Source organism: Galeopterus variegatus, unplaced genomic scaffold, assembly GCF_000696425.1.
Source record: "Galeopterus variegatus unplaced genomic scaffold, G_variegatus-3.0.2 Scaffold8265, whole genome shotgun sequence".
Classification (NCBI taxonomy): domain Eukaryota; kingdom Metazoa; phylum Chordata; class Mammalia; order Dermoptera; family Cynocephalidae; genus Galeopterus; species Galeopterus variegatus.
The window spans coordinates 53,744-78,907 of record NW_007734376.1 but is presented as its reverse complement, the minus strand read 5'-3'; the positions used below and the strand labels follow the sequence as shown (position 1 = coordinate 78,907).

Sequence of the window (25,164 nt, the reverse complement as noted above, 5' to 3'; positions counted from 1 at the left end):
TGTTGAATGCATAGATTGCTCTGGACAATATGGACAATTGGATGATGTTAATCCTTCCAACTCAAGAACATGGGATATCTTTCCATTTATTCATGTCCTCTTCATTTTTATTTCTCATTTTATGTGCCTTTAATACCTGTTTTTCCTTTGCTCTGTGTTCATTAAACATGATTTTTTTTTTTGGTAAGGCTACTTTCGTAGATTTTTGTTTTCCCTTTGTATTTATCATGTTTTTAATTTCTTCTCTGAGTAGGAGTTCTCTGAATCTGCATCTTCTGATTCAACTCGGTGCCTTTTGAGGCTACTGTGTCTGTGAAGAGCCTTACTGCTGTCTGTGAATGGAGGGTCAGTGGGGTCCTCTCTTGTTCCAGCATTGGGGGTTTCACAAGCCATTTCAGGCCCACAACAATCTGTGTGTAGGAGTGTTCCTTTCAGGAATGAATTATCATGGTCGGTGTCTGAACATTCTGGAGAAGAGTATGCCACTGCCCCTGGCTCCCCAAAGTTCTGCCCATTGTTACGGGGTTGAGGGGGACAGGATTGTAAACATCCATTATTGTGGTTGGCACAGATGGTTTTAAGGCTCCTCTCTTCACTGTCATCAGACTGCTTCCTGGGACAGTTGCCAGACCTGCTGTTGAGAGTGGGGCCAGATCCCTTGGGGACAGGAGGAGAGAGTGGCTCCTCAGCTTGGCTGCTCAGGACCTTGCTCAGTGCCTTTCCATTGAGCTTCTTAGTTTCAAAAGAGTGTTCCACAGAGCTGCCATTGTTAGTGTCCCTACCATATTCCCAAAATGTTCATCACCAAGAATCTTTGTCGCTAATAGGAAAAATTATTTGTGAATGTGGTCTTAATTTGAAAACTGTATATGAATGTTACAGCACCATAATCTTAAAGTAATTTACTACCTAAGTCCTGAAAAGTTCTCATACCATTATTATTTCCACTTTTTCCTGAGTATTTTCATTTTGATTTACAGAGAACTTGAAAGGAAGGTATGGTAACTTCCCTAATGGTATTTAAGAAGCAGGGACAAATAGGCTTGCCTTACTTCTTTCTGTAATTCAGTCTTCATGAGATAAATAAAAAAAAATGAAAAAATTTTACTTCTGAAAATGAATTTCCTCCTTACTAAACTTCATATAATTCCAAAAAGTTGAGAAAATACATGGCTTCTTTAAAGTAAGCTATATCTGTGATGCCAAATTAGTCTCATTGTATAATATTAACATTTTAGTTGATATTCAAGAAACTATTATTTCCATAGCTTCTTGCATCTCCTGCCTACCTATCCTGAATGTTTGAGTGGTGTTTAAAAACATAATTTAAAAGAAGACCAAAAATGAAGACAGAAAAAATCTGTTCAAAACTAGTATCTCTGAAAGTATCAAATATTCAAAATAGCCTACCTTATTGCCTGATTGTTATATTTTGAAACCCAGATGGAAAAAAAATAGTACTTGATAAAAAGTCAACTATAAAAATTCTCTTTTCTGAATTCAGAGGAGCTACATAAATTTTAGATATAAGCATTATGAACTGAGTGATTAACAGCTCTCACTATGTAACAGCTATAACAACAAACTATTGAGCACTTATGTGTCAAATGCTACACACTTCCTAATTAAAAATCTTTAAGTCAGATCCTTTAAAACAAACCTGTGAGGTATGTACCTGATGCAAGAGATCCTTGTAGCACACTTTAAGGAGAACTGGCACAGTAGAGAAGAGCACGGGTGTGGATTCAAGGCACCTGGTTTCAAATCTTAGCTCTGTTTCTCAAATCTTAGTAAATTACTTAAACTCCCTAAAATCCTGTTTCCTTCTCTATAAAGTGAGGGTAATTATTTTTCCTCATAAGGTTAATACAAGGATTAAATGAGATAGTGCTTATAAGGGCAATACATAGAAAATACAAAAACAGAAAAATAGAAAATGTAAAAACAAAAGCAGACAGAGTAATCACTCAATAATGTTTTAGATAGAGTACAACTTTTCCCCACATACCTATAGTTGTTATATCCACTAAATAAAATATTTAAAAAGACTATTCCCCTATAAGAGAATCTATAAAAGACAGAACATTCCCATCTCAGTCTTCTTAGCATTAAAAGCCATCAAATCCTCTACAGCTTTATAGAAAGTCCTGCAATCAGGTAGCGTAAAACCCCAAACTTTTTATCTTTTCTTTTGTTTTTTTTCAAAATTCTGTTGGCTATTCCAGATCCTTTGCATTTTCACATGAATTTTAGAATAAGCTTCAGTTTCTTTAGAAAATCCTTTGGGATTTTGACTGAAGTTATGCTGTAGATCAATTTAGGAAGAAATTGATATCTTAAAAATGAGTCTTTTGCTTCATGAAATGGCAAATATATTAGATCTTTACTTTGTCAGTGATATCTTGAAGTTTTCTATGTATAGAATTGCCATATCTATTTTATTATGTTACTCCTATTTCATGTTTTTGGATGCTATTGTACATGTTAATATTAAATTTTATTTTACTAATTATTTGTTACTAGTTTAAAAAATACATTTGATTTTATATATTGATCTTGTATCCTTCACGTTTGCTAAATTTATTTATTCTCACAGTTGCTTTGTAAGAGTGCTCGGAATTTTTCATATAAAAGTCATAATTTTGTGAAAAATGACAGTTTTAGTTATTTCTTCCTAAACTCTGTGCCTTGTGTATTTCCTTCCTGCCTTATTGCACTGGCTAAGGATTTCTGTACAAATGCAAATAGTAAAGGTGGACCTCTTTATCTTGTTCCTGATCATCAGAGATAATCATTACATCTTTCTCCATTAATTATGATGTTAGTTTTAACTTTTGAAATTCCCTTATATTATTAGTTCTCTCAGAGTGTTTATCATGAATGGGCATTGAATCTTGTCATATGCTTTTTCTAATCTATTAAAATGATCATATGCTTTTTGTTTTTAATCTACTAATGTAGTGAATACATAGATTGGTTTTTAAATGATAAACCGACTTCACATTCCTGGGATAAATCCCACTTGGTATGATGTATTATCCTTTTATTCATTTTCTCAAGGATTTGTGCATCTATGTTCATGAGTACTATTGGTCTGTAATGCTAATTGCTGTTATGTCTCTTTGTCACATTTTAATATCAGGATTATGTTGGCCTCATAAAATCAATTGGAAAGTGTTGTTTATTCCTTTTTCTATAGCGAGGCTGTTCAGTAAGTGTGAAATGAATGTCACAGTAGGAATAGAATCAGGTTTCTTTTTCTGCATTGCTGCCTGTTTCATTCATGTCAGCCTATGCACCCTCACTAGTTTCTCCAACAATCAGGCAACCAAACAATCAAGAATTACACCTCACACAAAATATTCATGAATGCAGAAAATGTTATTTAAGAGCTTGAACAGGGATAGGTGTCACAGGAAAGGGTCATATTACACACATCTGATAAGGGATTAATATCCAGAATATACAAAGAACTCCAACAACTATATACAGTAAAAAAAAAATAATAATAATCCAGTTAAAAAATGGGCAAAGGAGATGAATAGACAGTTTTCAAAGGAAGGCATACACATGGCCAACATGCACAGGAAAAAATGCTCAGCATCACTAGTCATCAGAGAAATGTAAATCAAAACCACATTGAGATATCATCTCACCCCAGTTAGACTGGCCATTATTAAAAAGACCAAGAATAACAAATGCTGGCGAGGATGAAGGGAAAGGGGAACTCTTCTACACTGTTGGTGGGATCGTAAATTAGCACAGCGATTAGGGAAAACAATATGGAAGTTTCTCAAACAACTACAGGTAGAACTACCATACGATTCAGCAATCCCACAACTGGGTATATATCCAAAGGAATGGAAATCATCATGTCAAAGGGATACCTGCAGTCCCATGTTCATTGCAGTTCTATTTACAATAGCCAAAATATGGAACCAACCTAAGTGTCCATTGATGGATGATTGGATAAAGAAAATGTCATATATACACACAATGGAATACTACTCAGCCATAAAAAGAATGAAATCCTGCCATTTGCAGCAACATGGATGAGTCTGGATAAAATTATGTTACGTGAAATAAGCCGGACAAAGAAATAGAAATACCACATGTTCTCACTCATAACTGGCTGCTAGGAAGGAAGGAATGTAGAGATGGAGGGAGGGAAGGAGTAAAGGAAGGAGGGAGGAAGGAAGAAATGAAGGAAAGAAAGAAAGAAAAGACCACAACAATATGTTGAAATTTCAGAAAGAGAGAACAAACCCGAAACACTTGCATATATAAGGTTCCGTGGTCAGGGAATAAAACCCAGGGGAATTTTCCTTTTATTTGACTACAAAATATTTGCAGATCCACTCTTTCTCCCCCCCCCTTTTTTTTTTGCCGAAGAACCAAAGCTGACGTGGCTCATCCTTAATCAAAGTAAAGTATGACTCTTCCTGTAAGCTGTATTTTCTCACTACATAAGCCACTACTTGAGTAGCTTAGGCTTTTTAGAACTTGCTCTGAGTTCAGTGGGAAATAGCTAGAAAGTTAAAAGAAATCCAACTGTATATGTTCCTAAAAGTACCCATATATGGTGTTACAGCAGAATTTGTTTGTAGAAAGTATTGAGTCACGACTCACATTTCCAGAGCACTTCTTCCCTTGCATGGCCTACTTTTTCTCTTTGCTTTATATTTGAGGGGAGGAAGAATGGAAAGTGGTAGTTTCCCGAGAAAGGCATTATGCTAGTGAAAACTGCTTTGGAGTTAATCAGATGTGGACTTAAATGCTGCCTGTGCTTGCTGCCTGATGTTGGGCACATGATTTACTTTCTCTAAACTTCAGTTTTCTCCTCTGCAAAGTAAGATTAATAACTTCTACCTTAAACAATAGAAACACGGAAAATGTATCCAAAGGTTCTATTATGACGTGTAACACATATAAAACACCCAATAAAGTTTGGTTTCTTTCTTTTCTTTCTCCTGATTCTTGCTGCTATAGTCTTTTATAATGTAGCTCCAAACTAGAACTCCATTCTTTTAATTCTTACTGAATATCTATTATGTAACAGATATTGCTTTAGGTTCCAATGTTATAGAGATAAGTAAGGCAGGGACACTGATCTCAAACATAGTCCAGTAGAAGAGTCACATAAATAAACAAAGAACTGTACCTCATAGTGGTAAGTACCCTTTAACAAGATACAGAGGCAGTATGAAGAAGACAGGATTAGGGGCCGGCCTCGTCCCCGTGGCACACTCGGGAGAGTGCGGCGCTGGGAGTGCAGCAGCGCTCCCGCCGCGGGTTTGGATCCTATATAGGGATGGCCGGTGTGCTCACTGGCTGAGCGTGGTGCAGCCAGTCTCAAAAAGGACAAAAAAAGAAAAAAAAAAAAAAAGAAGACAGGATTAGTTCTGAACTCCCTTAGTCCTCTTGCTTTTTTCCTCTCTTCCCACCTAATCTCTCCCTTTCTCCAGACCTTCCATTCCCTGTACCCCAAGGTGACAGATGTGCAGGGCTGTGGGGAGTAGGAAAGTCTTTCTGTTCCTTTTTCTCCCCACTTCAAGCCCAGTGTATGGGAACACTACACAGGGAGCCATAAAAAAGTTCTTTTTTGTAGCACGTTTCAGGGTTTTTTCCAGTGACATCATGGGCCATCTGGATTTGAAGACCCAGCCTCGTCCAGAACACACACAAACACTCTCCCCTGCCAGCCCCTTCAGGCCTGCCCTCCAGGATCAGGAACACTATAAATGTCCTGTAAAGCTGTCTTTTTAATAGCCTCCTCAGAAGCAGTCTAAGGAAGATGGCCTTTTCCTCCTGCAGTTGCACGTATGGCAGATAAAGGGGATTCTCGGCACAGAGGCTTTAGAGGAGAAGGTGAAAAGTGAAGTTTCAAGGTTTTTGCAAATACATCACACTACCTCCTGCTGGAAAGAAGGAAGCCATTTCCAACAGGAAACTGAATTTAACCCTTACAACATAAAGGATTTAGGTTATGTAAGTACACTCAGTTAACACTAGAGTGTTTTAGGAATTGTTCTGGAATTGTTTTAGAGGATTTTTTAAAAAGAGGGAAAACAACTATATTCAACAACCACAGAGCTGGAGCTTGATCCTCACATTTTCCCAAATAAAGAAAGAGAGAATTCAAAAGTTTTTTTCAGGAAAAGAAGAGGCTAGTTTCTGCTGGCTCTGAACAATCTCAAATCCAATGTATGACTGGAAAAAATCACACCTATTGAGCTTATTTTCTTCTGTGAACTAGAAAACATGAATCCTTCTTCTCATTTGAGGCATGTCCCCAATCCATGATAGAATTGGTTGATTCTATCCCCCAAATACAACTTGACTCACCCACTTCTCTCCATCTCCAGGGCCATCCTTCTAATCCAGACCCCTCTCATCTCCCACTTCAACAATGGAAATCTCTTCCTGATTGGTCTTCAGGTCTTCCTCCTTACAGAAGCCAGAAGGATCTTTTAAAAAGTCTAAATTGGACTATATTATTTTCTTTTTAAAGCCAAAAATGACTTTCATTGCACTTAACATAAAATTCAGTCATAAATAATCTGCAAAGACCTGAATGACCTCCTCTTCTCCCACCCCCACAGCCATATAGCCTTAGCTCGTCCCACCCTCACCTAATTCACCATTGACACTCTCGCTCCCCCTATTTCTGCTGCTCCAGTCCCATGCTCCTGCCTTATGCCATCATTTCTACCTGGAGGGCTTTCCCCTCTACTCTTACCTTTACGTCTCAACTTAAACAGCTCTTCCTCTATGGCCTTTGCAGACTACCTCCCTCACTTAAACTGGCTCATTCTGCTCCCCTATTTTTTCTCACTCATAGTAACTAGCATTTTACATCACAGAACATGGAATTTGTACTTGTGTGTGCAGGATTGTGTTTATTTGGTGACTATCTAGATTTTCTACCAAACTTTATAAAGGCAAGAACCATGTCTGCTTTCTTGGTCACTGTATGCCCAGTGTCCTCTACAGTGTAGGTGTACAGTAAGTGTGAAATGAAGGTTGCAACTGAGTAGAAGCAGAGTCAAGGAAGGCATCAGGCCTGGAGCTCATCTGCCTGTGCCAAAGACAGCTTGAACTGTGCTCTAGATGGATCTCACCCACATTACACATCCTTTTCTTTGGAGGGGCAGCATGGTGCCATAAACGGGATGTAGTGTTATATCACTATGGTTTTAATTTGCTTTTCTCTGATGACTAGCACCTTCTCCTTTGTAAAGTGTCTGTTCAAGTGTTTTGCCCATCTTTTTGTTTTAGTTGTCTGTTTCTTATAAAAATATTTTCTCCCATTCTGTGGGCCACCTTTAACTTTATCAATAGTGTCTTGATGAGCAGAAGTTCTTAATACTAGTTTAGCCTAACTTATTATTTTTTTCTTTTATGGCTACTGCATAATGTTTTGCATTTCACATTTAGATCTGCAATCCATCTAGAATTGATTTGGGAGCATAATCTGAGATAGGCGTTATGATTCCTTTACTCCCACAATATGCATATCCAATTGACTGGCACTATTTACTGAAAAGGTATGCTTTCCCTATGACATTTCAATGTTGTTTTTGTCAACAGTCTGTGTTTGCTTCTGGACTGTTGTTCTGTTTTGTTATTTACTTAGTTTTGTTTATTTTCAGTTTTATCCTACCTCCTTCTTCCTTTCTTTTTTCTTCCTGCAATTTTCACCCCCAGTCTGAAATAAGGCCAGATGTATTCACTGTTGTGTCCCAAGAGCCTTAAACATTGCCTGACACATAATAGATACTAAAAGAGTATTTGTTCATGAATGTTTCATGCAAACCAAGGTGAATGGCCAGAGAGTTTAGACACTGGGCCTGCTGGAGCAGAATTTATTATGGAAATCTCACAGAGGCAGGATGAGGGACAGCACACAGGGATATAGTAGGACCAGAGTCACATGCTGGGATAGGAGCTGTATGAATTTTCTTTGGCTGCTGTAAAAAATTGCCACAAACTCAGAGGCATAAAACAATAATTCCAGAGTCCAGAAGTTTGAAATCAATATCTCTGGACGAAATCATATTGTTGGCAGAACAGTGCCTACTCCAGATGCTCTAGGAGAGAATCCATTCCCTGCTTCTTCTGGCGTCTGGTGGCAGTCCACATTCCTTGACTTGTGGCCACATCACTCCAACCTCTGCCACCATAGTTACATTGTCTTCTACTCCTTTGTGTGTATCTTCTCTTCTGCCTCTCAAATCTCCCCCTACCCTTACCTTATAAAGACACCTGTGATTGCATTTAAGTCCCACCCAGATAATCCAGATGATCTCTCCATCTCAAGATCCTTAACTCAATCTCACTTGCAAAGACCCTTTTTCCTCACAAGGTAGCATTTTATAAGCTTCAGGGATTAGGAACTGATATTTTTGGGAGGACATTGTCCTGCCTACCACAGAATCTTTGACTCATGCTTTGTGGGGCTTTTAATATGTGTGATTAGGGAAGTACAGCCTGTTTCCTGCTATAATCAGAATTTGGATTCAACATCAGTATTATGGACAGCACTTGGCCACAGTCTTATTCTACCAGCTCAGCACTTTTGGTTTGGAGTTTACCTAGTGCAGTAATTCTTAACGAGGGACAATTTTGACCTCTTTGAAAATAAATCTTCCCAGCAACTATCCATGCCAAATGAGTTACCTGTATCCCTACCTGTCTTTCTTTCCTCGGGTGCGTACACCCTAAGGAGACCTCCAATAAGACATGCTCTTGTATGATACATTCCCCTTGTACCTCTTTGAAAATAAATCTTCCCAGCAACTATCCATGCCAAATGAGTTACCTGTATCCCTACCTGTCTTTCTTTCCTGGGGTGCGTACACCCTAAGGAGACCTCCAATAAGACATGCTCTTGTATGATACATTCCCCTTGAAGTAGGTGGAATCTATGACTTGCTTTTAGCTAATAGAATATGGCAAAGGTGATGAGAAAGTCACTCCCTTGACTACATTACATTATGTAAGACTTTAGCCTACTGGAGAGAGAAATTCTCCTAGTGACCTTGATGAAGTAAGTGACCATGTTGTGGGAGAGTCTGTGACAGGGCCATATGTCAAGGAATGGCAAGTGGTCTCAAGGAGCTGAAAGCAACCCCTGGCTGGCAGCCAGCAAGAAAATGGGGACCTCAGTCCTACAACCATAGCAGCTGAATTGTGCCAACAACCATGTCAGTTTGAAAGAGAACCCTGAGGTACAGAAAGAAATACAGCCCAACCGACACGTTGATTGCAGACTTGTGGGAACTTGAGGGGAGAACCAAGCCAAACCATGCCTGGACTGCTGACTCATAGAAATTGTGTGATAATAAACATATGCTCTTTTAAGTTGCCATGTCTATGATAATTACACAACAGTAGAAAACTAATGTTCTTCCTTTTGGGCTGTCTAATCATTTCCCTAGTTTTTTTTTTCTTTGTGGATTCCCTCTTTACTGTTCTCTCTAGAATCCTGTTTAATGAATTATCCTCTCACTTTACAGTCAAGCTTTCCTTCTAAATTGGTGCAATTTCATTCTCAACATAAGTATTCTCACCCCTCACCAATTGATTAAAAGTTTTCTACTTAAATGTACATCTACAAAACAAACAAAAAATTTCCTTGAACTCTTTATCTTCTTCTTCTTGGAAGAAGCTGGCACTGTATTTCTCCCCTTCCTTTAAGTTCACATAATGTAGAAGAGGTGGCTCCCAGTCTTCCACTTTCTTGCCCTCCATTCATTCTTCACTCACTAAAGTCTAGCTTCTGCTCTCATGACTCCTCTTGGAGAAATGAACTCCAGACACACACATCACACTGCCTACTGCCTAACTCTTAGATGTCCCTCTTGCACCTCAAACTAAAATTGCCAAAATCAACTCATTGTCTTCCTACAATTTATTTATTGCATAAATACATGTTTTCATAACAAGTTACTCCAAAATGCAGTGGCTTAAAGCAACAAACATCTATCATCTCATCGTTTCCTTCGATCAGCACTTTGAGCAGAGCTTAACTGGTTGGCTCAGGGCCTCTCACAAGGTTGAAATCAAGGTGCCTGTTGGGGTTTCAGTCATCTCTTGACTGGGGAAGGATGTGTTTGCAAGCCCACTACTTGGTAAGTCTCAGAAGATCCACTTTCAAGCTCACTCTTGAATTGAGAGGCTCAGGCCTTCACTGGTTTTTGATCAGAGATGAAAATTTCTTGTCATGTGGACTTCTTCACTGGGCAGCTGGCTTACTGAAGAGAGAGAGAGAATGAGCAAGCCAGGAGTCACAATCATTTTGTAACCTAATCTTGAAAGTGATATTTCATCACTTCTGCCATTGATAGGTGTGGCCCTCACTCGGATGGAAGGTATTATATAAGGACATGAATATCAGGAAGTGGGGAAGCTTGGGAGTCATTATAGAGGCTGCCCACTACATACCCAAACCTGCCTCTCCTTCATTAATCTCTATCTCTGTTCATGTAACCATAATCCTTCCAGCTGACCTATCCAGAATCTGGAGAACAGCCCTTGTTTTTGCCTTCCCTCACTCTACCCCAATATCATTTGATTTCCTAAGCAAAATAAATTATACCTTCATAATCTGTCTTGAAATGAACATTCCTTTCAATTTTCACATCTATGTTAATAAGAATATCAGCTATCCTTTGAGCGTATCTGTGTGTGCTCACTGTGACTATATGCCACTAAGGTGCATGTAAGCATCATGAGGGCAGAGGCTTAACTGTGTCCTATTTTCTGATCTATCCCCACTGCCTCAATAGTATCTGAGACATAGTAGGCATTCCATAAATACTGTTAAATAAATGAAGGAAGGAGTTGCAGACACACTTTTGAACTGTTCATATCCATTATTTTTCAGTCCTTATGAACCTGTGAAGGAGGCATTACTACCATTTTATAGACAAGGAACTGAGGCTTAGGATGTTAATTTGCATGAGTTTATGCAGTGAATAAGAACCATATGTAACAATATAATTTAAAGGGCTTTATAAACTATAAAGCACTCCACAAATATGAATTGTTATCATTATTATCTTTTGCTCTTGTTTGGAGCCCTTTGTCTTCCCAGCCTTCTCCCAATGCACTCATGCTTCATGTGGAGACAGGAGGAAGCACAATTCCAACAAAAAGAGAGAAAATAATAATATTAAATGACTGCCAAGGGATCAGAGCAATGGATTCAACAGGCTGGATCAGTCCAGCTCACCAGGGTGGCCATTCCCTAACTGGGATCCTGGGCCCACCACATGCTACTTTATGGCCTGAGAGAGGTGATGACACAATTTAGTGTTAGTGTTCCACCTCATCGAAGACGTGGCATTGTCATTATTCATTTTGGAGAACAGCCTGCAGTACAGAAAGAAATCATGTCAGACAGAAAAGGTGGTTTTGGTATATGGTGAGAGGTACAGGTCCAGTTTCATTTTTCTGCTTACGGATGCCCCATTTTCCCAGCACCATTTATTGTGGAGGCAGACTTTTCCCTGATGTATGTTCTTGTTGCCTTTGTCAAAGATCAGTTGGATGTAAGTATGTGGGCTGATTCCTGGGTTTTTTATTCTGTTCCATTGATCTGAGTGTCTGTTTTTATGCCAGGACCATGCTGTTTGGGTTACAATAGTTTTATAATATAATTTTAAGTTTGGTAGTGTTATTCCTCTGGCTTTATTATGTTTGCTTAGAATTCCTTTGGCCGTTCAGGGTCTGGCTTTATTATGTTTGCTTAGAATTCCTTTGGCCGTTCAGGGTCTTTTGTTGTTCCAATGAATGTTTGGATTGCTTTTTCTATTTCTGTGAAGAATGTCATTGGTATTTTGATGGGAATTGCATTGAATCTGTAGATTGCTTTGGATAGAATGGACATTTTCACAATGTTAATTCTTTCCATCCAAGAGCATGGTATGTCTTTCCACCTTTTTGTGTCCTCTTTAATTCTTTCAGCAACACATCAAGAAAAAATTATACACCATGATCAAGTGGGATTCATCCCACGAATACAAGGTTGGTTGTACAACATATGAAAGTTAATAAATGTGATACACCACATCAACAAAAACAAGGACAAAAACCATATGATTATCTCAACTGATGCGGAAAAGGCATTCAACAAAATTCAACATCACTTCATGATCAAGACTCTCAGAAAATAAGTTATAGAAGGAAATTATCTCAATGCAATAAAAGCCATTTATGAGAAACCAATCACCAATATCATCCTGAATGGGGAAAAGCTGAAAGCTTTTCCTTTAAGAGCAGGATCAAGTCAAGAATGTTCTTTCTCACAACTCCTATTCAACATAGTATTGGAAGTACTAACCAGAGCAATCAGTCAAGAGAAAGAAAGTGCATCCAGTTTGGAGAGAACGAAGTCAAACTGTCCTTCTTTGCTGATGACTTGATCTTACATATAGAAAAATCTATAGACTCTACCAAAAAACTCTGACAGTTGATAAACAATTTCAGTAATGTTGCTGAATACAAAATTAACACCCCTAAATCAATAGTGCTTTTATACTCCAATAACAAACTAGAAGAAAATGAAATCAAGTAAGCAAGCCCATTTACAATAGTTGTCAAAAAAATAAAATACCTAGGAATCAATTTAACCAAGGAGGTTAAAGATCTCTACAACAACTACAAAACACTACTGAAAGAAATTAAGGAGGTTAAAATATTAAAGTACTAAAAGGAAGTGTACTAGGGAAAGACACACTGACCGGATAACCCAGATCAAAATACCTAGGAATCAATTTAACCAAGGAGGTTAAAGATCTCTACAACAACTACAAAACACTACTGAAAGAAATTAAGGAGGTTAAGATATTAAAGTACTAAAAGGAAGTGTACTAGGGAAAGACACACTGACCGGATAACCCAGATCAAATGGGAACACAACTTTCAGTGTTATTTAGGCCTAAAGTCACTATTAGGGGAGTGAAGGCTTTGGCTAAATGTGTGTAAAACTCTTTCCTCAAATGATATTTTAACCTTGGTATGATAAAGTTAGAGGGAACTTTTGACACAAATTTGAAACAAAAAGGAAGTCACAAAGGGGATTAGTGGAGTAGGTAAGAACCGGTCTCTGAGATGATGGCCTTAGGAGCTGGTGAGGCCCATTGTGCCTCAAAAGACCAGTGTGCTTGTCCCCTCTCATATGCTGTAGATGAGGATAAATGATGCATGCAACTGCTGTTCTTGAGTGGGCATGGATGTGGGTCTTTCTGGGTGGGTGCCACTAATAACCCCATTTCACAGATGGGAAGAGACGGAGGCACAGAGATGTCAGGCAAGATGCCTGTCACAAAATAAGCAGCAAACCAGGCATCAAATTCAGACAGTGTGGTTTCAGAATCAAGGTGGAAGGCTTAAATTATACACATGCCTGGGTAAAGTAGAAAGGGTGCCATGGATAAGTTGTAACTTTTCTCATATGTACTCTTATAATTGAGTATAATGAAAATAACAAGTATCACAACTAGGCAGTAAGCTAGAAGGGGTCAGTGTGATGCCTGAAAATTAGGATGGATATTTAGATGGGTCCTGTGCTATGTATAGCTTTAATATTAGCTCTTAGGTTTACATTAGGAAAATAGTATAGTGCAGTGACTAGAAGTATGAGCTCCAAATAGACAAACCTGCATTAACCCTAGGTGGAACCAGCTGTATATACTTGTTAAATATCTCATATTTCATTTTCTTATTTCTAAATAGAGATAAAAGAGTTACCTATATCATAAGGAATACATGCAATGCATTTATCTAAGTACCTAGAAAGTTACTAATGAATGTTACTATTGAACTTCTACTGATACCAGCTGGCACCTGAGTCAGAATAGGAATAAAGGTCATTTGTATTTACTACATCATACCTCTGTGTATGTTAAGTTCTAAGATAAGAATGTTGCCTCCCAAGTAGGTAGAAGAGTTTTACAAGGGGGCAAGATTATTTGCCAGCCATATTATTAGTTTGACCATTGTGGTAATGTAAAAGCGGTGTGTGTATGTGTTTATAAATGTGTGTGTTGGGGATGGAGAGGATGCAGTGATAATGGATGAATGGTATATATTTCAATCATAAATTTTTAGTACACAGCTGGTGGCATTCCTGCCTCTTCCTTGGTGGCTTCCCCCATAAGTTATGGCTTAGCCTACCCACAATAAGAGTACCCCCAGTCTACAGGATAATAGTCCTGATTGATTACATCCCAGGAAAAGTTTTGATAAGTCTGTTCATGAAGCTATTTCTAATCATTAAAACCTAAATATTAGAACTTCCCCACCCTGCTGAAATAAGAGTTTGCTTCCTAATTCACCAACAGTTTCATGAGACTAATCTGTTTAGATGGGAAATAAGAAAAGGCCAGAGCCCAGAGCCGAGATTTTTTTCCTTGGTGCAGAGCCTTGGAGTGATGGATCATCAGAGTTGAAGAGTGACCTGTTGAAGAAGTGTGAAAGAACTGCTGGGCAAATGCATAAAAGAAACCCTGGATAAGGAGAGAGGAACAAGCACTGAAGAAACACACTTGCCTTAGGCTGGCCTTCTTGATATGGGTGGGTGTCTAAGGTGCTGATCTAGAAATAGAAGGGTCATAGATAAGTCAGGTACTGAGTGTGTGAAAACTTTAAAACAATTTAATACTTGCTCATACCTCTCTCATTATCAATACTTGGTGTAGCAGATTGAATGATGTCCCCCCCAGAACTCATTGGAGCTTGAATTATGCTCCCCAAGTTTTATGTATTAGAAACTTAGCCCCCACTGTGACTGTTAAGAGGGTGGGGAATCCTATTATAGTAATCGAAAGGTGGAGCCTTGAAGAGGTGATTGGATTGTAGGACCATGTCGTAATGAATGGATTAAAAATGGTGGTCAGGGGCGTAGTTCTGAGGGCTTTAAAAGAAGAGTCTGTCTTTCTCTCTCTCTTGCTTGCTCTGTTCTCTGCTTCCACCATCTTGTAATGTGAGACTCCTGGGTCCCTGTTGCCACCACCAGATGGACTTTGGACTTCTCAGCCTCAGAAACTGTAAGCAATAAATTTTATTTTCTTTATAAATTGCCCAGTTCCAAGTATTTTGTTATAAGCAATGGAAATGGACTAATACACTTGGTATACACTGATATTATAGAAATTTATCCATTTACTTCTTCCTTTCTTAATTCAAATAAAGAAGTAAGTCAGAAATCTCATCCTCTATTCTAATTTCCTTGCCTCTCTTGTTTAATAAGTCATAAGATTCAAATAGGATCTACCTCTAATATAGTTATTGAATATATCATGGCCACTTCAAACACTAACTTGGACACTGCATTTTTTGGCCCCTAAACACATGATTTTAATATCTTCCATCTTAAAATACTCAAAGAGCTTTCAACATATAGCAGATAAAATATGAACTCCTTATATTGGCCTCTGAAGTTCAAAAACTTTCTGTTGACATTACCAGTTCCAAGCAGCTACTACAAGGGGTTCCATGTTCCTGAACCCACCAAATACTTTTGTGCCTCCATGTCTTTGCCCAGGTTATCCCTAGTATCTAGAATTCCCTTTCTCTATCTTCTCAAAGGACAAAACCACCACTAAAAATGGTAAAACAAACAAAACATGCTGAATTAATTACTTGGTTAAGTAAAGGATATCTATCTATGCTGTTCAGTCAGTTTTTACAGGTAAGTAAGACACTTGATTTTGGATAAAGAGTTTTGAGAAGCATGGAGTTCAGGGATTAGCAAACTTCAGAGTTGTGACTGGGTAGCTGTCAACTGTAGAAATGTGGTTACTTAAGGAAGACTGTTGCTAATCATATAGCGTTCAGAAGGGTATTTGTGGGAAGAGTTTATTCCTGATTAGTTGACTTTCAGAAGCAATGGGTTGTCATTAGTTGGTTGGCTTACAGAAGTGTGTGCACTGAAACAGGTTGTCTTTGGCAAATTCTGTGTAACATCATTATACTGTTTTTCAAAATGGCTGCATTAGTAATAACATGAATAAGCTAAATTATGAAGTGGTGATTGTATCTAATAAAATGAAGATTTAAGCAAGTGCTATTAGTAAGAAAACATGATGGGATAAGTTAGAGGTATGTAAGCTAAACTAGGAAAGAGGAACATTATGATTAAAAACAAAACAGACAAAAAAGCATTTACATGAGAGTTTGAAATTCAGTGCTTTCAAGTGTCTAGACCAGGGGTTGGAAAATTATAGCTTGTGGGCCAAGTGTGGCTCACTACCTGTGCTTATAAATAAAGTTTTATTGGCACACAACCGAACTCATTCTGTTTATGTATAGTTTGTGGCTTCTTTTGCACTACAATGCAAGAATTGAGTAGTTTTGGCAGATATCTAATGAACTGAGAAGCCTAAAGTATTTACTATCTTGTCCTTTATAGAAAAGTTTTGCTGAACCCTGTTCTAGACTAATTGTTCCAATGGTCCTGAGTGGAAGCTATTTACTTAGTGTAGTCATCAACTTGTTCTAAATATAATGGGTTAATAGTCAACTTCCATGGATTGTCTGATACTGGAGTTTCTCCAGAGAAACTAACTTTAAGGCCTTCAGCTCCTCAAATGCAGAGTTTAGATTCCTAGGGTCTAGTACAGTACCTGCTACATTGGAAGCGTGTAATAGATGTCATTGAAATGGCTTTCAATGACTGCTGTGCCCCAGGTATTGATCTCAATATGGTGAGAAAACAGAGATAGAGCTTTTATCCAGTAAGCATACGGGATAAAAGTATAAAAAATATTTCTAATACAAAATCGAAAGTCATACATGTTATAAGAGAGTTATAGGTCTAGTACTATGAGGATTCAGGAATCAGGAAGCATTAGAGACAGACCTTGAAGAGATGAGGGAGAAGGGCATTCTTGGCAAATGGACCATTATGAGGAAAGGCATAGAGGTAGGAGAGCAGAGAGCATGTCTGAGGTGCAGTGAGTAACCCCTTGTGTACCTACTAGGAAGCAATAGAAAATCTGGAGAAAGTGAATTACGTTTTCTTGGGGTTGGATTTACACAGTGGTAAATGTGTGCTGGAGCTGGCTCACACTAACTCATGAGAGATGATTGTTTAATATCAAAGAGTCTTGTAAGCTGATTGTTAAATCTTTGGTAGCTTAAAATTAGCCAACATGAACATATTTACACTACTGAAATCTGAAAGTGCTACAAATCAGGGTGCTCTGTTTTTCTTTTCTTTTCTGTTCTCCCCCCCCACCCTCCTTCCCTTTCTCTTTCTTTCTTCCTCTTTCCCCCTCCCTCCCTCTTCTTTCTTCCCTTCTTTCCTTTTCTTTCTTTCTTTCTTTCTTTCTTTCTTTCTTTCTTTCTTTCTTTCTTTCTTTCTTTCTTTCTTTCTTTCTTTCTTTCTTTCTTTCTTTCTTTCTTCAATCTCTAGCAGGGAATTCTCACGGCACTAATTTACGACACAGGTCTAGGCAGAAATTATGTGTATAGCTCAAACCTCAGATGAATAGCTTTAGTTTTAATTATTTACATGAGAAAGTGTGATTGGGAAAAGCCAGTGGATATAAGAAATTAATCAGCCGCCACCTTTTGTCTGTGGAAGTAAAAGTTGAATTAATTGAGATTTCATACCTGGACTTTCTATATTGATATGCTGATGATATATTTTTTTCAATAAAGGTATATAATAATACCCTACAGGGTTAATGTGAAAATTAAATAAAATAAACTGCATTTCGCAAATTTTCCTAATGATAACAATCACAAAAATGTTAAACTTCACAAAAAGAGGGAAAAAAACCCCACCTGGAATGCTTATTAAACACAAATTTCTGAGTGCCATCTCAGATCTAGTGAATGAGAATGTCTAGTACAGGGGTCAGGGATGTTGTTTAACCAGAGGCCCAGGTCATTCATATTGAGCAAATTTTGGAAAAATGAGTTATATTAACTCATGTTAATATATGTGAAAATACCTTATAGTACAGTGATAGACATAATTGAAAAATAAATCAATTGAATGGATTAACCATCTAATGACTGGGTGATATTCAGCACACAAGTTCTTCGGCTCAATTTTACTCTTATATATTCAGGAAAATAATATTAATACCTGTTACCACCCAGAGATTAGGGAGGAATAAAGCCTATCAGTGGAAATTGCTCTGACCTCCCTGGAAGGTAAGTGCTGTGTAAACCCCAGCTGTTAGAAAATAATATTAATACCTGTTACCACCCAGAGATTAGGGTGGAATAAAGTCTATCAGTGGAAATTGCTCTGACCTCCCTGGAAGGTAAGTGCTGTGTAAACCCCAGCTGTTATTTAGTGGTTCACTGGAAGCAGGCAAGAAAGGTTCAGAAATATTTGTCTTAGTGAGCTACTCTTTTGGAGAGAATTGTGTGCACTGATTGTAGCTCTAAGATACCAGGTGTTGCTGGGGATACGTGCAGTAGGGAAGAGTGGAGACTGCAATAATGCCCAGCAGCCAAATCTCAGAGCTCCAGGGACCAAGCAATAAAGGGGTCAGAGCCAACCTGGAGAGCAATAGGTCCTGTCCCATTGATAAATGCTTGCAGGAAGAAAGGATGCTTGATTTTTCCAGGTGAAGTAATCTAGTCCCCAGGAAGAGGATCATTTTTTATGGCCCGGAACACCTCACTGACAGTTCTCTCTGGGGAGTCACAAAGAAGGATGAGGGTCCAAGACAGGCATTCCAGGGCCTTCACCCTTCACTGTCAGCGGCACATGATGGAGTCAGCAAAGCTGTACCCCTGACTGGGCTGGGTGAGGACAACCTACCCCAGGTTCTGCAAGTGCAACTCTTCGCTTCAAAGAGATTCTGAAAACATCTGCCAATGGAGAGGAGGTCTAGTTGAAGCAAGTGCCCATTTTCACTGCCAAGGACAGACATCTCCCTTCTCTCTGCCAACTTCATCCTTCCTCTCCAGAGGGCTGTCCTAATCCATTTGGGCTGCTATAATAAAAAGCCATGAGCTGGGTGGCTTATAAACAACATATAAGTTTATTTCTCAAGGATTGGAGGCTGGAAAGTCCTCCAGATGCAGACACTGGCAGATTTGGCAAATGAGGGACAGCTTTCCTGTTCATACATGTCGCTGTCATGCTGTGTCCTCCCTCACATGGTGGAAGGGGCAAAGCAGCTCTGTAGAATCTTTTTTATAAGGGCGTTAATCCCAATAATGAGAGCTCTGCCCCAGTGACCCAATAATTTCAAAGGCCTCACCTCCTACCATCACCTTGGCGGTTAGGATTTCAACATATGAATTTTAGGGGGACACAAATATTCAGACCATAGCAGAACCTCTGCCTCTGAATACATTCCCTAAATCTTTCTTTCTCAGTTTTCTTCTCTTCCCTGGATTCTACTCAGTTCTTGAAACATAGTTTAATTTACAGGCCAAAGACAGCTTATAAACCATGGATCTAAAGCCAGTCTTCTCAGTTCCATGGTCTTTTTACACTTTGCATATTTTAGCCAAAAACACATTATTACCCTCCTTTTTATGTTAGATTGTTTGTGTGTGTTTCATGTTTGGTTACCAACAAATCATTGTAAAATTAGAAGCAGTTTTCTTCACTTTCCTATGGCCTTCTCTAAAGTGATAGATTGATAAGATTAATTCGTAATTATCTAGAAGGCAGCGTGACATGAGTAACCCTAAATATCAGATAATTCCAAGTGAGATCCTTAAAATTCTAGTTGCTTAATTTAGTCTGATATTACACTGAGTATTCCCATAAGCTTTCATACCAGCTAGGAGGTAGAGAATAGCTACTAGAAACATGCTGTGGAGTAGAGAGAATGCATGATTAGAATGTAATTGGAAGTGTATGTCAGCCATGGAAAAGACACAGAATGAAAAATTCACTTGGATATTAAGATTTCATAGAAACGGGACACGGTATCCTTTGGGAATCTTATAATAATGAATAATTTAAAAATATAGGAAGTAATTCCTAGTCACTAGAAGAAATGTTTCACATATTACTTGGATTTTCCCAAAGGGTAGAAAAGTAGTATAGTAAAATCTTCATTATTCAGAATTTATTATTACTTGCCTAGGAAATGATCTAACATTCACCTCTGTCCTCACTATCATTAAAGAACAATTTGAATATAAATGTTATGTGATGGAAATATCACCTGGAAATACTAAAACTGCTTGAGAAATATCTTGAAGAAATATCTTGTAAATGTTCAATTACATTTAAAAGTTTATTGTACATCATCTATTTATTATGCAAAAATCCTGAGAAAAACAGATGATCGGAATAATTGAAATAGACCTTACTATTAAAAAGAATACAATCCTATTCTTTTAAAAGCTTCTAGAATTTAGTTTTCTCATCATCATCTATTTATTATGCAAAAATCCTGAGAAAAACAGATGATCGGAATAATTGAAATAGGCCTTACTATTAAAAAGAATACAATCCTATTCTTTTAAAAGCTTCTAGAATTTAGTTTTCTCACTATTTAAGTTAGCCTTCCCCAAATTAGCTTTTTAAAGTATATTTTCCAGTTCTTTCTACATGTAGATGTGAAGTTGACAGAAATCAAATTATGATAGTAAAAGTGATGATGCAAATAATGCAGAAAATTGCCCAACCTAACCTAATTATGCTTGAAATTTATACTATGCTTGTTATTTCTCAATAACCTGATTTCTCTGAGGCTTCTTTGACTTTTTAGGGCGGTTGGTTTACATTAGCATAAAAAGTCTGGGACCGTGTATGGCCTGAAGCCCCTGTTCCTATGAAAAGACTGGTAAATTCTGAGAATCTCCTTAGGGAGAGCTGGTCTGACTCATGTCAACTTGATAGGAGGCTTGTGATAAAGAGGGTGAAGAAGGAAGGGATGTAGATTTCATCATTGCTCAGAGTTAGTTAGGGGGTGGGGGTGGTAGGTAACTTACAGAATGCAGCTAACCAGAGGCACCAAGATCAAAGGCTGACTGCCATGCATCCAGGAAGCATAGGACTGTGCAGGAAAGAAAGGAAAGCAGATGTTAAAATCAAAGAAATCTGAAAAAGGTTTGGTAAATGGCTCCAAATGGGCCACAGGGGACATCTTCATAGGAAAAGTTGAGAGGAACCCTGACAGGTTTGGGAGATTAGTTGATTTCTCTTTTCTCATCTCTTCCTTTGCTCCTCACTTTTCTTCCAATCCCTCATTCCCCGAAGGCCCAACAATTAATTGACTAAACCACAAGAAGTCCCGGAGTAGTTGTTGACTTTCATCACCTTACCTTCATCCTCTATCAGTTGGGCTGAAGATGGTGGCTGCAATGAAAAACAGGTTATGCCCTAAAAAGGAAAGAAAAACTGTGTCTCCGAGGGAGAAAGGAACGTATAGAGCTGGCATTCATTATCTAACAATATATCCAAAAACCTTTCCTAATAATCTGTAGATCTCTTGTCACCTCTGAATATCTCTGCTGCAGCCTCTCAGGTTAATCAGAAGTCCCAGCGTGGAAGGGAATATTCTCTCTTCTACTGCCAGCTTGTCTATTTCATCCTTATTTCTCTGCCTTCGAAGATGAGGGCAATACAGGGCAAAAAGCTTGGTTTTTCAGCTGCATATACCTGAGTTTGAATCCTGGCTCCAGTACTTGCTAGCTGTGTGACCTAAAATGAGTTACTTAACATTTGAGTTTCAATTTCCACACATCTACTTTGCAACGTTGCTGTGAGAATTAGAAACAATGTACAAACTACTGGCACAGCGCTGGAAGAATGTAGGCAGACAGACCTCAGGAAGGAGACATAACTGCTCTAAACCTCAGTTTTTTCTTCTGTCAAATGGGAATAAAAATAATACTTTATAGGATTACTGAGTGGATTAAGAAAGTTATTCCATGACATGGTGGTTAAGAGTACAGGCTGTAGGGCCAGACTGGAGGTTCAAATCCTGGCTACACTTTCACTGGCTATGTGACTTTGTGCAAAGTGTTTAATCTCTTCATGCCTAGGTTTTCCAATCCGTAAGATGGAGATAATAATAAACATATAATTTATGGGATTTTTACAAGGATTAAATTAGGTTTTATCCTTAATGCACCAGGAATAATGCCTGGTATATAGTAAGTGCTATATAAATGTTAAATTAAAAAGAGAGAAAGAGATTATATATGAAACACATTAACATAGTACTTAGTACATAATCAATATTATTAGGTAGATTATTATATCATGGCTTTAGTTGAATGCTAAGTAATTTCTCCTCACATGACTTTTGAAAACCTCTGCAATAGAACAAATCACAGAATTATAAATCCCAGGGTGGTGGAACATGCCTGAAACATTGTCTTGTGTGGTAATTGTAAAAAATGACCCTAAAATTCTTTGGCTCTCATCCCATGAAGAGGTGGGATTACATTCCTTCTCACTGAATCTGGGCTCTGTAATTGCTTATGGGATATGATAGTGTGCAAGTGATGCTTCAACTTCCTGTCTCCTGGGATGCTTGCTCTTGCAACCCAGCCACCGTGCCATGAGGAAGCCGGTTGTGGAGAGGCCTGTATGAAGAGGAACTGATGCCCCCAGCTCAGCTGAGCTCCCAGCTATCTTGAAAGTGCATTTTTCTTCCCTCAGTCAAGCCACCAAAGCTGATACTGCATTGAACAAAGCCTGGATCTTCCTGTTGAACCCTACCTAAATTGCAGATTTGTGAGCAAAAATTTTGTTGTTTTCAGCTATTAGTTTGGGAGAGGTTTGTTATGCAGCCATAGATAGGTGGTACATCTAGTTTATTCTCCCATCTGATGCTTGCATCTCTTGGAAACTATCACTTGAGTTATCTAATCTCTGCTTAACTATTCAGTCATTTAACAAATATTTATCGGATATCCGTGTGCAGAGACTTCTAGGCACAAGAAGATATACATCAGTGAGTAACACAAAGATCTAGCTTGAAGAATTCCTCATTCTAGGGAGGAAGAAAGACAAACAATGGATAAATATATAATACAATGTCTGGAATTGATATGTGCTATGAAAGGGAGAAGCAATAAAGAGAGATGAGATATGTGTGTGCATGCGCCCACGTGTGTGTGTGCGTGTGTGTGTTAAGGACAGGTGCTGCTATTTTAGAAAGGGTGTTTAGAGAGCACTCTTTGATGAGGTGACATTTGAGCAAAGATCTGAAGTAAGTGAGGAAGCTGGTTATATGGATCCACAGAGAGAGAGGGTTCCTAGCAGAAGAAAGAGCTGTGTAAGGTAATGAGGCAGGAGCATGCCCACGAGGGATCAATAAGGCAGCTTTTGAGGTTGGAAAGGAGTGTGCAAGCAGAAAATAGAGAGGAGATAAGGTCTAAGAAAAAAATGAAGGCTTAGATCACACAGGGCCTTAGATACCAAAACTTAATTTAATTCTAAGTGAAACAAGTAACCATTGAGAGCTTTGAACATTTTTTTCAATTGAGGTAAAATCTACATGAAATAAGATGGACAAATTTAGGTGTACATTTTGATGAGTTTTAACAAATGTATACTCCTCTGTGATGACCTTAAGCATCTACAAGTTCAATCCCATCTCTAACAGTCAAATACTATGCTGATTTTCATCACTGTAGATTAATTTTAATTCTTGAGTTTAATAAAAATTAAGTTGTACAGTATGGGTAAATGCCTAAGAGTAGAATTGGTGGGTCATGCATGTTTAATTTTATAACAACCCAAACAGTTTTCCAAACTATTTGTGCCATTTTATACTCCTTCCAGCAATGTATGAGAGTTCCAGTTGCTCAACATACTATCCAACATCTGAAGTTGTCTGTTCTCCATCCTCTGCTCTGGCTTCCTACTTTCACAGTGGTCATAGGTACTCATATATAAGCAAGCATGCATTGGTTTTCCAGTGTACAATTTTCTACATACACTTTTTCGAAGACTGAAGCTATGAATGATCTCTAGCCACATGTGTGCTCTATGCATGTAGGCATTCATAAATGTCTGTTGGACAAATAGTGAAAAATATGTCTATTAGACACTTATTGTCCAGGAATATGGTTTAAGTGGTCTATTAGGGCCTCAAGAAACAGCCTCTCTCAGTATCCCATGGTACACAATGCTGATTCTTAGGAAGGAAGTGGGTAAATTTACACACAATCAAAAATCTTTCTGAAATGAGAAGAAAAGAAACTCCTTTGAGGTTCAACATTACCATTAGGAATAAGCTGACTGAGAGTCACTGGAAGAACGGAACATCAAAGGCCCCCAAAATAAATTTATAAAGAGAAAAGGAAGATTCTGATGGTGACTGTGGTTTTCGAAGGAGAGCTAATAATGGCCCAAATACTAAAAATGGCAGACATCCAGTTCTTTCTCTGTTTGGCATTTGGAAGCAAGATTAACTCCTTTGAAATAAATAAGTACCCAGATTCCTTACAAAATTTGTGTAGGAGACCCTAAAAGACTATTAAATGGATACATTTCTATCTTTGCTTTTATTTCCAAAAAATCTTAGAGCCAGAGGTAATGTCCAAATATTGGAATCAGATATAACCCCAGTGCTTTAAATGTCTTTAAAAAATCATTTTATTATTTTTTCTTTTTATGTCCTGTTCTTCTGGCATTTTAATCTATAAGTCAACTAAATCCTTTTGAAAGTCAATAGGATACAAAATGCAGATACATATACTTGATTATCCATTTTTCTTTTAAAAATTTTTGAGATTATTTTATTTTAATTAACAAGTAACAATTGTATATATTTATGGGGTACAATGTGATGTTCTGATATATATACATTCTGGAATGATTAGATCAGGCTAATTAACATATCCATCAGCTCAAGTATTTATTGTTTCTTTGAGATGAGAACATTTAAAATCCATCATTTAAGCTGTTATTTTCAAAAATACAATACATGGGGGCTTTTTCAAGATGGCAATGGCTGCGGCAGTTGGCGCTGAGTAGCTGAGGTGGAAAAGGCAGCCACTGGGCCTTAGGCAGCCAGGAAACTTGTGGACCTTCCTCTTGCTATTTAAGCTGTTATTTTCAAAAATACAATACATGGGGGCTTTTTCAAGATGGCAGTGGCTGCGGCAGTTGGCGCTGAGTAGCTGAGGTGGAAAAGGCAGCCACTGGGCCTTAGGCAGCCAGGAAACTTGTGGACCTTCCTCTTGCCGTCTCTTAAGGGAGGACCGCTG

The 25,164-nt window shown here is 38.2% G+C and overlaps 1 protein-coding gene across 1 annotated transcript in view; it reads right to left on the bottom strand.

Annotated features, from left to right (window-relative positions):
• Window positions 1–225: 225 nt before the first annotated feature.
• The window catches only part of LOC103608298 (DDB1- and CUL4-associated factor 5-like), a 77,927-nt gene continuing 52,988 nt past the window's right edge, over window positions 226–25,164 (bottom strand). The window contains exon 2 of the mRNA XM_008592748.1: window positions 226–778. Coding sequence (XP_008590970.1) covers window positions 226–778 — 553 coding nt within the window. The remainder of the gene's footprint in view (window positions 779–25,164) is intronic.